At 42.6% G+C, this 16,784-nt stretch overlaps 1 protein-coding gene across 2 annotated transcripts in view; it reads right to left on the bottom strand.

Moving 5' to 3' along the window:
- The window catches only part of atl (atlastin GTPase), a 412,469-nt gene that overhangs the window by 215,019 nt on the left and 180,666 nt on the right, over window positions 1-16,784 (bottom strand). For both annotated transcript variants that reach the window (XM_067140332.2, XM_067140333.2), the window contains exon 2: window positions 11,970-12,008. In XM_067140332.2, the coding sequence (XP_066996433.1) occupies window positions 11,970-12,008 (39 nt within the window). The remainder of the gene's footprint in view (window positions 1-11,969; window positions 12,009-16,784) is intronic.

Here is a 16,784-nt window from a genome sequence, read left to right as displayed (position 1 = left end):
CAAATTAATTTTTCGTTTCATTTTTAGAGTAGAATCATATAACCTCAAATTTAATGGGGAAACCGAACGCCAATCTCCTTTTCCCAGAACATATATGGTATGTTGTCAAAAGTAAGCTTATTACCCCACACCCTAGGGATATTTAAAAATCTCATTCTCTTATTGCTGCACTGAGTTGTAGCTGGCGCCCTTCAAATAATGTACGTGTAATTAAGCTGGTAAGATCTAAGTGTGAGTACAAGGCCCGACGATTGTGTATTTTATTTAATGAATATTAATTATATCTTTTCATTTAAATGCAGTTTTATATGTTTTGAAGTCAGTAAGAGAGTCAGGAACTCTTACATGGGGGACTACGGAATTAAAGGTAGATTATTAAAATCAATCAAAGGCATTTTGTTGACAATTGGGCTTCAGTGAGAATTGAAGGTAGAATGAGTTCTTGCTTCAGGGTACTTACAGGGGTTAGACAAGGCTGTAATATTTCACTTTTGCTGTTCGTAGTTTACACGGATCATCTGCTGAAAGGTATAAAATGGCAGGGAGGGAAATGTAGTAAACAGTCTGGCCTATGCTGACGACTTGGTCTTAAAGGCAGATTGTGCCGAAAGCCTGCAGTCTAATATCTTGGAACTTGAAGATAGGTGGAACGAGTATGGTATGAAAACTAGCCTTTTGAAGACTAAATTTATGTCAGTAGGTAAGAAATCCAAGAGAACTGAATGTCAGATTGGCGATACAAAGCCAGAACAGGTCGATAATTTCAAGTACTTAGGTTGTGTGTTCTCCCAGGATGGTAATATAGTAAGTGAGATTGAATCAAGGTGTAGTAAAGCTAATGCAGTGAGTTCGCAATTGCTATCAACAGTATTCTGTAAGAAGGAAGTCAGCTCCCAGACGAAACTATCTTTACATCGATCTGTTTTCAGACCAACTTTGCTTTACGGGAGCGAAAGCTGGGTGGACTCAGGATATCTTATTCATAAGTTAGAAGTAACAGACATGAAAGTAGCGAGAATGATTGCTGGTACAAACAGGTGGGAACAATGGCAGGAGGGTACTCGTGATGAGGAGATAAAGGCTAATTTAGGAATGAACTCGATGGATGAAGCTGTACGCATAAAGCGGCTTTGGTGGTGGGGTCATGCGAGGCGAATGGAGGATAGGTTACCTAGGAGAATAATGGACTCTGTTACGGAGGGTAAAAGAAGTAGAGGGAGACCAAGACGACGATGGTTTGACTCAGTTTCTAAGGATTTAAAGATAAGAGGTATAGAACTAAATGAAGCCACAGAACTAGCTGCAAATAGAGGATTGCGGCGACGTTTAATAAATTCACAGAGGCTTGCAGACTGAACGCTGAAAGGCATACCAGTCTTTAATGATAATGTATGTATGTATGTATGTATGTATGTATGTATGTATGTATGTATGTGGAGGAGTTCGGTGAAGAGATCTTCCGAGATGACGGAGAAATTATTTTTTTGTAAAACTTGAGAAGTTACGATAGCAGTGGTACAACGATTTAATGTGCAACAGCACTGCACTATGGCTAAGCATAAGAGCTGTGCGAATCGAAAGTCTTCTCAACAGAACAGGCAGGCTCTTTTGTTTGATACAACAAAATCTTCGTCTACCAAACTTTCTGATTTCTCAAACGACTTGTATTTTGTATCTATCAATATCCCGCTTAATAAAGTGAACAACAAGCACTTCCGCAGTCGATCCCAGATGAGGCGACATTGCAAAAAATTTACTTGCCTTCCTGTTATGAAGACACACTTCGAAAAATTAGAATTATAGTCAACAATAGCGTCTGGGTATCCGTTGATGAAACTAAGGATGTTTGTGGGCGGTATGTTGCGAATATTATAATTGGCACGCTTCTCGTGGATTGTCTGCATAATTACTATATTCAGAGGTGCTAGATGAAGCTAACCATTCCACAATTCTAGTACTTTTTAACAATGCCATGAAGATTTGTGGGATGCTGAAATTAAGCGAGAACGAATCTCGTTAGTAACCGATGCTGCACGATACATAGGGAAAGCATCAAGGGGACTTAAGATTCGCTACCCAAAATGATCTGGTTCAGGCGAAGATGACCCACAGCTAAGCAGCAGTTAACTATGTTTAAATACGTTCCTGTGACGTCACGTGACGTAGAAAAGAGCTTCTCCCAGTACAAAATAATACTGAGCGACCTTCAAAGGAGATTTCCTTTCGACAGTCTGAGAATGCACATCGCCGTGATGTGCAATGCTGGCAGAGTAGTATCTAAAGAGATATGTACTATAATGAAATCAAACGTCCTATTAGGCAGTGTCTTCTAACTTACACCGGCAAATACCATAAAAGCATGCTAATACAGTAAAACGTGCTCAAAGTGGAACCTGCCTACTACAGAATATTTTCTCGGACCCGGCGAAGCTTATGGCATTATAATGTTCTTACGTTTGTACGAGGACAAGTCAATAAGTATCTGTGGTCAATTTTTATAATTTATTACAAAAAGAGTACACACTTTTTACTGATATTTTTCAACATAGTTTCCAAGCTTTTCTATGCACATGGTCTACCGTTTCACAAGCTTTCTGATAACCTCTGCCAAAAAAAAAAGCTGCTTTTGATTTCGCAGCAAGTCACGTATGCACCGCTTCCTTCCCCTGATGCAGCTCTGAATCGACGGCCTCTCAGAGCATATTTAAGCGGACCTAACAGATGATCATCTAACGGGGCGAGATTGGGACTGTACGCAGGATGTTTCAACGCCTCGAAACGCAGCATCTGAAGAATGTGAGCGGTGTGGACGGCGGTACGTGGACGCGCATTGTCATGCAACTAAAGAACTCCTTCCAACAATCGACCTCAGCGTTTGTTGCGAATTGCAGGTTTCAGTTTTTTTACCAGCATATCACTGTAACGTTCACTGTTTCCCCTTTTTCCTGGTAATGTTCCAGGATTGGTCCTTGAGAGTCCCAAAACAATGAGCATCACTTTTCCTGCAGAAGGCTGACTCTTAAATTTCTTTTTGACTGGGGATCCAGGATGCTTCCATTCCATGCTCTGACGTTTACTCTCTGGTTCGAAGTGGTGACAACAGGTTTCATTTCCAGTGATGATCCGTTTCAGAAACGTCTCATCTTTGTTAGCATGACGGTCCAGTTGCTGCTGATAGATTCTCACACGATTGTGCATCAGCTCTTCATTGAGTTGTTTTGGAACCCATCTCAAACAGACTTTGTGAAAGTTAAGCCTGTTATGCATGATTTCATATGCAGAACCATGCATAATGAGCACATGGTTTGCCACGTCATCAAGAGTCACTCGTCTATTATTCAGGATCATATCAGGCACTTGTTTGATATTGACATTAGTTACGACTGCAGGTGGATGCCCGGGTCTTTCCTCGTCCTTCATGCTCGTGCGACTCCTTCTGAACTGTTCAACCAACTGGTAAACACTTCGCTGTGGCAAAACATTGTCCCCGTATTGTGCTGGAAGTCGTCTATGAATTTCCGCTCCTGGTACACCCTGAGGAAAAAAAAAAAAAAAAAAAGATAACGGAACTCTGCTCTTCCGTGGTGCAAACAGAGAGAGGCGCGGCCATCTTTACGTCACACAGCGCAAGCTGTACTGACCTGACAACGCTGAAACCTACCACAGACGTAGACAACGGTGCCTTCCAGCGGTTGGTGAGCTCACAACGCCATAGAGCCAACCTAATGACAATTAGAGCAAAATTGCAGATACTTATTCTTATTGACTTGCCTACGTATAACGCGGAATCTCCTCTACGTGGAAACGGAAACGAAAAATGAAAATATTCTTTAAAATCTACTTGTACAAAGCGGAAAATATTAGGAACTGATGTAGTCCTATGTACAATATTTGTGCATTTCTCGTGCTGGTATGATCAATGGTATTGTTTGTACAAACTCACGCATGTGTTTGGAGAATGATAATACGGTTCGGGAAACGAATGAAGTGCTTGAAAACGCATCGGCAATATCCAACATGTGGCAAGAGAGAAACATTCCCCGCGATGCAGAGAACTGCGTTTGAAGTGATGAACGACTTACGACACACCACATTTTTGAGTGAGCTACAGCCCTTCTAGCAGTGAGAAAAGCCCAGAATGAGGAGATTGAAGAAGAAAGAGACGAGCAAGAAGACTAACATCAAAAACAAGATTCGAACCTATGAACAAGCCTTTCAACAGTGCTTTTGTGACGTAAAGCAATTTGCCATTATATGTAACTCTTCCACACTTCTTGAACTAATGTACTCAGTTCAGAACTGCATACAGCAAGAAACGACTAACGAGAAGAGGAAACATGTTTGATCTGTGGAAGAAAACTTTGTGTTGTGAAGTACTGTACAGAGCATTGTGATGGAAAGAAGTTTGAGGAGTATCCAGTATTGCGAAACAGTGTAATATAGTTTTGTGACAGTATCGAAATGATATACTAATAATAATAATAATAATAATAATAATAATAATAAACGGATTACAGAATGATGTTCTTTCTTAAATATTTTAATGCATTATTATTATTATTATTATCTACTTACATCAATCTGGATAGCCGAGCGTCATAGATAGGCAGATACAGGTAAGCTCTAAATAATATTTTAAAATACTATATACCGAGCTCGATAGCTGCAGTCGCTTAAGTGCGGCCAGTATCCAGTATTCGGGAGATAGTGGGTTCGAACCCCACTGTCGGCAGCCCTGAAGATGGTTTTCCTCGGTTTCCCATTTTCACACCAGGCAATTGCTGGGGCTGTACCTTAATTAAGGCCACAGCCGCTTCCTTCCCAGTCCTAGCCCTTTCCTGTCCCATCGTCGCCAAAAGACCTATCTGTGTCGGTGCGACGTAAAGCCAATAGCAAAAAAACACTATATAGTGTATTATGTTTTGTGTAACTGTGGTGATGATTGGTATTTTAAGACAAAAACCAGATGTTTTGTGTAATGTGGAAACTTGTCTAATTTGGAAAAATATTTGGTCATTTACGATTCTGCTTTGGGCGAGTTTTACTCTATTTCGTTTTTTGTTTTTTCTTCAGGAAAACTGAGCGAAGACTGCACCTCATTACTATGGTACTGAATGAACGTTGAATGTTTTAACATACAGTACCTCTCAGTTTTTTTACGTTGCCCCGACACAGACAGATAGGTCTTATGGCGGCGATAGGATAGAAAAAGCCTAGGAGTGGGAAGGAACCGGCCATGGCCTTAGTTAAGGTACAGCCCCAACATTTACCTCGTTTGAAAATGGGAAACCACGGAAAACCATCTTCAGGGCTGCCGAAATTGCGTTCGAACCCTCTATCCCCGGATGCAAGCTCACAACTGCGCGCCCTTAACCGCACGGTCGACTTCCCGGGTATGATTAAATGTGTCTGACGTATTACCGCTGATCGTATTTCGATACTTAATATATTTAATGTTAGTAATATTCTTGCTTGCGTATTTTGTACTACTTTAAATAATAAGCTCCCAAACCCTAGTCATCACCATCTCACTAGACAAGGTTTCGAAGAGGTTGAGAGTCCTGGAATGCTTCTTTTGACGCTTTTCGTTGTGAAAAGTCCTCCTGCGAGGGCAGTGTGCAGGTTTTGTAACAGGTGGTCCTGCTGGTGCTGACACATACCCTCCAGATTGAGAGGTTGGTTTGCCTTTCATAGGAGGGATAGATGAGTGCTTAAGAAAAGCTCCTTTCTTTCCCACCTTTTTTTCCTGTTTAGGCAGGCTGGGAGGGGAATTCCCAGCCCTTGTCAACAATGCCGCCCCCACTGGCTTTGTCGTGGTTTTTGTCCAGGGTCGGAGACTTTGCCTTCCTTCCCTGCAGTGTAAGCTTAGTTGCCTTCACCGGCACGGGCTTCTTTGCAGCTAATATTTGGTTGGTCCCCACCTTCAAGCTTTTACTCTTTGCAGCGTTGCCCATAGGAGCACCCTGCCGCCTTGGGTGTAACGATCTCCAGAGGTGTTGCTGGAAGAAACAATGGTCCTTGTAGACTGTGTGCTAAAACGCTAATTGCTGGTGGCTTGGCAGGTGCATTCAAGGAATTAAACTTACGGCACGCTTCCTGGTATGAAAGACCATCCAGTGTCTTAATCTGCTGAACCATCTCACCAGAATATACAGGATATTTTCCATCTCAAGAAGAATGAAGACCAGGGCAGTTAGTGCACCTGTTTGGAAGTGTGCACTGATCCGCACCATGAGCTTCTTTTCCACATGTATCACACAGACTGATTCGTACCACGAAATACCATGCGTTTGAACGTTTAGCAGTTACAGCACTGTACTGGAGACGGGATGAATGGCCTTCCATTGCAAAGATAGGATGTTACCTTGACTTTCCCTGATAATACTGATAACTTGAAGGAGACAATGAAAGCACCGTTGACTCTGCGCGTAATGCACCGGACGTGTGTCATGCCATGGCCCTTCATGTCTTATATCAAATCATCATCAGTGTTCAAGATCAGGTCTGGTGGAATATAACTCTGCGAACCAGATTCAAGAATTTGTGCTTTCACTTCGACGGTGATTTCGCAAAAGTGGTTGCACTTGAGCAACCGATCAGCCTGAACTGCAAGGCATGTCTTGAGCAACAAATTTCCCCTGAGCAACAAATTTCCACGCGCATCTCCTTGAGGTGTTCACTGTTCACACCTTCTATGTGTTTACTGAAGAAAATAGACTTGACCAGCTTCAAGTCATGCCTATCAGTTCTGGTAGCAATCAGAAAACTCGAGAAGCTGGATCCCAACATTTCACGCCTTGCATGTTCCCACAGGGTTGCACCACACAGGAAAAAAAAAATAGACTTGGGTGAGGGATCACTCTGGTGGGGCTTTTAACATTTGTCAACCATGTACAAACAATCCTCCCCGAATGCCACCCACTCCGATCAGAGGCCCCTGTGGCCGACTACGCAGCCAAGGCAATACCTACCTGGCATAGAAGGCATTGCCCGGGTTCCGATGTTAAACGGACTGCCACTCAGCTAATACACCTAAATACCATCCCACTACTTCTTCTCCCCACGGCGACTTTTGAATGCTGGGTTCCACTCCAAACCCTAGCCTGGTTCATCCCTCCTTAGCCAACCTGATCACCTCAGGTACCCTATTGATGGCAAGTTTTGCAGGACACCAAGTCACCATGAGGCACTGTTGGACTCTGTGGCTAAATGGTTAGCGTGCTGGCCTTTGGTTACAGGGGTCCCGGGTTTGATTCCCGGCAGGATCGGGAATTTATACCGCAATTGGTTAATTCCCCTGACACGGGGACCGTCTTCTTCATCATTTCATCCTCATCACGACGCGTAGGTCGCCTACAGGCGACAAATCAAAAGACTTTCACCAGGTATCTTCGGAGGCCACACGCCATTATTATTACCATAAGGCAGAGCTGCCATCCTCAAATCATCCATAGAGTTATGTACCCCATAGTGTATATAGAGCTTGAGAATAATAATAATAATAATAATAATAATAATAATAATAATAATAATAATAATAATAATAATAATAAATGCTCTGGCGTTCAGCTGTGCGGGGACCTGTATCGTTAGACAGATACTGCTGCAGGGTGCATGGAGATTCCACCTGAAACGTTGTGGATACCGTCTGGGCTTTTGACCGTGACAAATAAGAGGCCCTTCTCCAAGCAGCACGCACATAAATTATGGTCGGTCTAAAACCAGGCGCGGTTCTGCCTTTAGGTCACATGGTCACGTGCCCCTCCACCGATTAAAACTATTATAAAAATCAGAACAACATTATGCACGATAACTGTCACGACCACCTTCAGTGAGTTCAAGAGGCTATGATTCACCATGGTTGTTCTTGTTCTAGCAGCCCTGGACTAAACTAGGCAACATAGTAAAGGTCTAATCCTGGATGGGACCGACTCGTTCTTATACCTGAACATCATCCCCTCATTCTGCGAGCTGTGAGGGGTGAAGGGGGTAATGGCAAATTCCATTGACCCGGTCACAGTATTTCTACGACGTGACAGTTCAGCGCTAGTTCGTATTTTGAACTTACTTCTCCTACAGCCTACTAGATAGCACCCAGCTACACTGTTAAATTTTGTGGGGAATTTGAGTTGGCCTTGTGTGGTTATGACGAGAAAGAGGATTCAGATAACTCTGGTGTTTTTAAAGGACTGATTAATTACACCGCTACTCTTGACAATGTTTTGAAGGACCACTTAGAAAATTCAAGTGTGTTTAAGGGAACATCCAAGGCCGTTCAAAATGAACTTTTGGAAGCAATGTGGCTGTTTGTAGGAAACATATGGTATCAGAAATAGGAGATGTAGACTTTTTATCCATCCAGGCTGATGAAACTATAGACAATTCATGCAGAACACTTTTATTAATAATTTTGAGGTACCAGCTCGAAGGGAAATTGTTTGAAAGGTTCTGGGGTTATTTTGGGATCAGTGATAGAAGTGTCGATGGTATAGCAGCGACAATTCTTTAACAGTTGCGTGAAATTGGAGTAGAAAAATTCCCTGAAAAATTAATCTGTCAAACATATGATGGAGCATCAGTTATGAGCGGTCAGAAGGGCGGGGTTCAGTGTTTTGTCAAAGAAAAATATCCCAACGCAAATTATATTCACTACTACGCTCATCAAGACAATCTTATTTTTCAGAAAGCGACATCTTCATCCTCGCACAGCAGAATTTTTTTTCAGGACTTGCAAGGTACAGGGCCTTTTTTTTCAAGATCTCCGAAAAGAATAGATTACCTGATCGAGTCAGTTCATAAGAAGTTAGGCAGTGTTCCACCTACACGATGGTATTTTCAACATCGCACTGTGAACACTGTTTATGAACATCGTGATAATTTGCTAAAATGTGTTGAAGATATCAGAGACCATGAAACAAGTGACAGGAAATCTTCCACTGAAGCTACGGGATTTGTTCGAACTCTGAATGATCCTCAGTTCACCTGCTGGCTTAATTTCTATCACAACATTATGCCACATGTTGCAATATTCTTTGATTGCATTCGGAAAAGAGACATTGATGCTGTGAAGATGAGTGTTTGTCACAAATTTTGTTAATGCGATAGCCAATGTTCGCCAACTCTACGAAACGGAAGAAAGCCTTTCAACAGAGCCACTGAGAACACGACAATGCGTTGATCATGCAAACAGTTCAACCAATAGGCTGGCAGCCGTGGAAGTTTGTGGTGTTATTATAAGTAGCATCAATGATAGATTTCAGTTCACTGATCATCTGTGTGCATCTAAGCTTTTTTCATAGATAACTTTCCTTAGTACTGCAATTCATTCCCTGAGCATGACTTCCAGACGACCCTGAAGCGGTATCCTGAGATAAACGGTCCAAAATTGTGAACCGAATTAGAAGTGTAGTACAGTCGTGAAGATCTTCGCTGTGCATTCGGTGCTTTGCCTCTTTTGCAATTTTTCTATGAAAATAGAATGACACGAACATTTTCCGAGTGTATGATTGTTTTAAAAATAATTGTCACCATACCAATGACGACTGTTTAATCTGAACGGTCATTCTCCACTCTGAAAAGAATAAAGACATTTTTGCGTGACCTCCACTCTGAAAAGAATAAAGACATTTTTGCGAAGTTCCATGGGGAATGAGAGGTTGAATGCACTGGCGATGTTATCGATCGAGAAGATGGTACATTCCATACCGGACTTCAATAATCGAGTAACTGAAGAATTTGCTACTGCCAAAGACAGGAGAATCGAGCTGATATACAAAAAATAAAACGGTAAGATTAATTTAATTGATTCCTAATGTTCCTAATATGTTGAATGTGCCCCACCCATTTTATCATCACGAGCCGCCACTGTCTACAACTGACCCTTGAGAGGGAACCGATGACCACATGACTCCATCATAGTTTATAATTTTCATGATCCGTGCTGATTTCCCAATGTCAGTAGAAAAGGACTTTTATTAGGAATCCACCTAATCAACAATTTTAATCTAAATCAACAGAGACTATACCAAGGATGACATTGTAAAGAATGTTCACAAAAATAAAATTAGATTATGTATGTCATATTATCGGTTATGTGTGTTCTGTTTAGTTTTTAAGTCACTTTACATACGTAGCTGAAGATGGTCACACAGTGATCGAAACTGGTACTACTTCTTATGAAATACGATAAGATTTTGTGTACAGTGTTATGTTGTGTTGATTAGGTGGATTCCTAATAAAAGTCCTTGTCTACTGAAACATGACTCTTTAGTCACCTTCTAGGACAGACAGGGATGGCCTGTATATGTATTCACATCCACCCACTCACAGGGGGTCCAATTCATGATTCCGATGCTATAATCCATTTCCGCGCCTAGGTCGCCACTTTTAATTGCCTCTTATGACAAGCAGCGTACATCGTGGATGCATTTATCATCTGCAGACCCCAGTCACAGGTGGCAGATCTACAGACGGCAAGTGACAAAATGCCGAGGGAAAAGATGTTAGCCATACTGAGGGATGGTGGGATTAGGGTAGATTACTGCAAACAATCAAAATGTATTTATGTTGACAATTGGGCTGCAGTGAGAATTGATGGTGGAATAACTTCTTAGTTCAAGGAACATATAGGGGTTAGACAAGGCTGTATTCTTTAAGCCTTTATTTTTCACAGTTCACATGGACCACTTACTGAATGGTATAAAGTGACAGGGAGGGATTTGGTTATGTGGAAATATAAGTAGTTCAGCCTTTGCTAACAACTTGGTCTGAATGGTAGACTGTAGAAAGCTTACAACCTAATATCTTGCAACATGAAAATAGGTGCCGTGACATGAAAATTATCATCTCCAGAGACTACTGAGTAATGCCAGTAGTGAATAAATCTAATAAGAGGTCTGAATTTCGGGTGGTGAATACGAAATTAGAGCAGGTAAATAATTTAAGGTATGTAGGGTGTGTATTCTCCCAGGAAGGAGGTATACTGAGTGAAATTGATTCAAGGTGCAGCAAAGTCAATGCAGTGAGCTTGCAGTTACGACCAACAGTGTACTGTAAGAAGGAAGTCTGTTCCCAGACAAAACTACATTTTCAAAGAGTCAGTTTCCAAACAGACTTTGCTATATCGGAGTGAAAGTTGGGTGGACTCAGAATATCTCATCAATACGTTAGAACAGACATGAAAGTAGCAAGATTGATTTCTGGTACAAACATGTGAGGCCAATGGTTGGATAGTACTCCGAATGAAGAAATGAAGGTTAAGTGAGGAATGAATTCGATGTATGACAAGGTATGTATAAACCAGCTTCAGGTGTGGGGTCATGTGAGGCGAAAGTAGGAAGATAAATTACTAGGAGGATAATGGACTCATTCATGGAAGGAAAGATAAGTACTGGGAGACCAAGGTGACATTGGTTAGCCCATTTTCTAATGATTTAAAGGCCGGGTGAGTTGGCCGTGCGGTTAGGGGCGCGCAGCTGTGAGCTTGCATCCGGGAGATAGTGGGTTAGAATCCCACTGCCGGCAGCCCTGGTTTCCCATTTTCACACCAGGAAAATGCTGGGACTGTACCATAAGGCCACGGCCGCTTCCTTCCCACTCCTAGGCCTTTCTTATTCCATCGTCGCCATAAGACCTATCTGTGTCGGTTCGACGTAAAGCAAATAGCAAAAAAAAAAAAAAAAAAAAAAAATAAAAGATAAGAAGTATGGAACTAAACGAGGCCGCAGGGCTAGTTACGAAGAGAGGAGTTTTGGAGGCATTTAATTCACAGAGGCCTTGAGACCAAATGATGAAAGGCATAATAGTCTATAATGAAGATGTATGTAACTTATGCATGTATATTTGAAAGGAAACATTTAGATTGGGCGCACTGAACCATCATCTATCACTGGATCAGTCCATAGTCAAAACAGGAAACAACTAGTATTACAGTTCCTCAAACTGAGAACGACAGGATCAGAATTACTCACCTACTGAACTGTCTGGTCTCAACTCCTGTACACGCGACCCTGTAACAAAAAATAAACAGAACTGTCACAATAGTGTATATGAATGTGCATGACAGCTAAAGAGCAGTGCTAATTGTACTATTGTCGTAAGTACTAAATTTAGCACTGATGGAAAGCAACATTCCCAAATACAAATGATTAATAGTATTTTATGCAATCACAATGCAAGAAAATGGGTGCCTTCCACAATCACTGAATAAAATTTTAAAAGGAGTATGTGTGACCATGGCTGTTGCTTATGTAAGGGGGCTAAAGCTGGCCGGTGTACTAGGTTCGATGTGGATTTTTGAAGACGAAACATTCATAATACATCACTCGTTCATGCCAGCAAAAAATAATATTCACTTTACGTCCCACTAACTACATTTTTTGCTGTTTTTCGAGACGCCGAGGTGCCGGAATTTGTCCCGCAGGAGTTCTTTTATCCCGCGGGAGTTCTTTTACATGCCAGATCTACCGAGACGAGGCTGTGTCTGAACCAGGATCGAACCTATCAAGTTGGGGTCAGAAGGCCAGCGTCTAAATCGTCTGAGCCACTGAGCCCGGCGCCAGCGTAAATACACTCCATTCATTGGGCTCAATTCTCTCACTCTCATCCGTCTACATGGTATTTCAGTTTTGCAACTAGTGGTGAGAAGAAAACGTCAAAATTTACAAGCAAGTCGCCCAGGTGGCGAGAACTCTTGAAGACTTCCATTTCGGAAGTTGAGGCGATCACAACACACGCCCATACACACTCACTTCTCACTCTCATACATTCTTGAGCCATCAGTCCATAAACTGGTTTGATGTAGCCCTCCATGCCACCCTACCCTGTGCTAAACTTATTTCTACACAATTACTACACCCTACATCTGCTTGTCATATTCATACCTCGGTCTACACCTACCCTTCTTACCGCCTACAGCTCCCTCAAAAACAAACTGAACAAGTCCTGGGTGTCTTAAGACGTATCCGATCATTTTATTCTCTTCTTCTGGTAAAATTTAGCCAAATCGATCTCCACACATTCAGCATTGTTCTGTCCCAACACTACATTTCAAAAGATTCTATTCTCTTTCTTTCTGAGCAGGTCATCGTCATAGCTGCGCGTCCCTAACCGCACGGCTAACTCGCCCGGTATAATATACCTAGATACAAAAATATAATAACACTGCCGAGCGGAGTGGTCGCGGGTATCAACGCACTACGGATATGTAGCTAAGCTTGGGAGACGAGTGGGTTGGAACTTCAAAATTGGCGGCTCTTTCCTTATTTTGAAAGCGAAATCCTAGCCGTAACTGATCCCAACAAGATGGTTGTATTCTGCTGTTAACTGTGACAGCATGGACAATCATTTACTCGATAGGTGAAGGCTGCAGTCAACATGGCAATGAACTGAAGTTGTCAGTAATGGAACAATGTAGGTGGAAACTGCTTTAACCCTTAATCGGGCGCGTAGCGTTCTAAACGACCGACTCTAAAAGTTTTGGTCAGGGAATCCGTCTGAAGGTCAGCTATGCCCCCCCCCCCCTCCTCCAGACTACCTCCCCCAAGGGATCATCTAGCCACCTGATAGGGTGGCCCCTCGTCACACACCCTGCAGCCAGAAAGATAGGTGTTCGAGTCAGTCTGCGGTCTTTTACACCGATGCGCCCGTTAGTGTAATTTGTGGCTCGGTCATTGTGACCAGTACGCGCCCGGCTGTGTTTTACTAGATTCGTTTAGTTTCGTGTGCATATTCATCTCAATATGGATCCTGCTGAAGAGGAAAGGATCCGATTATTGATGGAGTGTGTTGAAAAGGAAGAAAGTGAAAGAATAACTGCATTTGTGAAAGACAGAGACAAAGCAGTAGGATGCCTATTGGAAGAAGTTTATGAGGCAGCAGAAGATACTTCCAGACAGCAGCCACAAAGTGATGATGAAGGTGAAACTGACAATCTTCAGGTTACTGACCATGATACAAATAGTGAGCTATCTGGTGATGATGGATGCGGTGCTGGTATTTCTGAAGTGAATTTGACAGGCAAGGACTCTAAGACATAACGGCATGCGCACCCAATATTCGCAAGGACTAGTCGTGGACCAGGTCATAATATTGTAACATGCCTTATAGGGCCTAAAGTTTTAGCCAGGAATGTTGAAACTCCAATTGGAACCTGGGAGCTATTTTTTCCAGACGATATTGTACAAAATATTGTCGACTAAACCAATATTTGGTTAAAACAATGACAATAATTCTTCAGTGTGTTCACATAAAGAAAATAGTGCGAAATTGAACTTGAATATGAACTCAAATATACGTACAATATTGTATAATTCTCTCATATACATGTTTTTCACAAAGGTGGTAGTTATGCTGTAAGATTAGAAGTTTTTATCATTTGAAATACAAATATTTCTGAAAAAACGGTGTTTTATGATTACTTATGCCAGAAATATTACAGTGACAATGGATGAAGGGGAGGATAAATATATATCTAGTTCAAACAGCTTCCATTTTACAAACCAGAAAAAATGAATAGAACGGAAAGTTATTTTTCAAAGCTTTCAAAAATTATTTGTAAATCAACTCAGTTTTCAACAAGTTTTAATTTTTCTAATGCGGTCATTGAGTACGTAAAATGTTTTAAATATTATCTAAATAAAAGTAAACTTACTTGCAACAGTATTAAACTTCAACATTTTTATTAGATTCCAAGGCCGTACAATAAATTATGAAAGTAATCGCTGCGGTCTAAAAGACCGCGCGCGCCCGAGAGTGTTCGTCGGAAGAGCGCGCCCGATTGAGGGTTAAGTCGTGAGCTGCCTCCAATTATATGATCAACAAACCAGCAGAAAACCCGGTTTGTACACAGGTATTAAGTTACTGTAAAAATATAACATTACCGAGCGGAAGTGACCAGGCATGTCAATAAGTTACGGCTACGGAGCCAAACTCGAGAGACGAGTGGGTTTGAACCCCACCGTCGGCGGTCCTGAGATGATTTTCTGTAGTTTCCCATTTTCACTTCCAGGCAAATGTCGGGACAGTGCCTATCCATAGGCACCATCCAATTCCTTCCACTTCCCTACCCATCCATCCATCCATCCATCCATCCATCCATCCATCCATCCATCCATCCATCCATCCACAAGCACTCAATCTTCATTAGCACCTCCACTGAGGTTGACAAGAGGAGGAAAATTCGGCCTGAAAATGCCATATAATTTAATTTCTCCTTATCCCCGACCCCGTATCATGAAACGAGACCAAGGGATAGACATACGAATAGAATAGCATTCGTACTTCAACACACAACGATGTGGTAATGTAGGCCTAATGAAGGGCCTCTCAAACGGCCAAAATCTCACGCGTGCAAAACGAGGCGCAGACGTTCTGTGCACCGTGCATCGGTTCGACTCGGCTCGGTTCGGACCAGCGTTTTGTCGCGGGACAACTCGCCTAAGCTCGGCTCAACTCGACTCGAATGGTGGAGCGCTGCAGAGCGAGAAAGGGGGGAAAAGGCGGAGCACGAGAGACAGGCGTAGGGAAAGAGAGACGGAGCTATTGGTCAAAATCGAGGAGTAGCGGTCTGCACTCGGGTCAAACTAGCGAAGTCGTCTTATGCACCTTGCGCCGCACAATGCACTGGTGCAAGCACCCTGAGATGCCCTGGCCTAATGTATTCCGGACCACGAGATCCTTAACGGAGAACGAAGTCTAATGAAATGGAGGAGTAGGATAAAGCAGTAAGCATACTTGCATTGATGCAGGTGCAGCTGAATTACTTTCCTTACGCAAAAACGGTTTGCTGGACACCCCTGTTATGGTGAGGGATGAAAAGAGGGGTGAAAACCGGTCTAGAAGACAACAAGGCGCGACCTTCACACCAGTTGTTACCAAGCAGTGGGACTGAAAGCAAGTTAAGATGTCGGTGTGGTCTAAAGGTGAATATCGCGCAATTATCCGCTACAATTTTGCTCGTGGATTAACTGTTGACCAGTGCCTGGAGGAAATGACTCCAGTGCTCGGGAAAGACTGTCCACATCGGACAACAATTTTCCGCTGGTACAAAGCGTTCTAGATGGGAAATTTTGGGGTTGAAGACGATCCTCGTTCTGGGCGACCGTCTGAATCAGTGACTGAGGAAAACACTGAAGCTGCGAGGAAAATGTTGCAGCAAGAAAGACGGTTGACATAGCGGCAGGTAGAAGAGGCCCTCCACATCTCTGCACCATCTACATCATTCAACTCTACACGACCATCTCCATGTTAGAAAGGTTTGCTCCCTTTGGGTGCCCCATTCACTTTCAGAGGAACAAAGGGCACGTCGAGTGAAATGGTGCCGAAAAATGCTAAAACAGTTTAAAAGTGGGACTTCGCGTAACGTCAATAGGATCGTTACAGATGACGAAACTTGGCTTTATTATTACTATATCCCAACAAAATCCCAGAACAAGGTGTGGCTGTTTGAAGATGAGGGTACTCCTGTGACTGTGCGAAAGTCAAGGTCAGTGAAAAAAAGGATGATTGCAGTATTCTTCATTAAACGGGTCAACCTGACTCGGGTTGTGCTAGAAACACAAAGGGCAGTTGCTGCGAAGTGGTACAGTGAGACTTGTCTGCCTCAGGTCATCCAGGCTCTCAAGCAGCTCCGTCCAAGGTCACGGCTCAACACTTGGCTCTTGCATCACGACAATGCTCCAGAACATCGTGCTAATGTAACAATGGATTTTCTTGCCAGGTCAGGGTTGACTGTGCTTGATCACCCTCCATACAGTCCTGATCTTGCCCCATGTGACTACGCACTT

This window comes from Anabrus simplex, chromosome 2 (genome assembly GCF_040414725.1).
Source record: "Anabrus simplex isolate iqAnaSimp1 chromosome 2, ASM4041472v1, whole genome shotgun sequence".
NCBI lineage: Eukaryota > Metazoa > Arthropoda > Insecta > Orthoptera > Tettigoniidae > Anabrus > Anabrus simplex.
The sequence above is the reverse complement of the archived record's forward strand: the minus strand, read 5'-3'. Positions and strand labels throughout refer to the sequence as shown.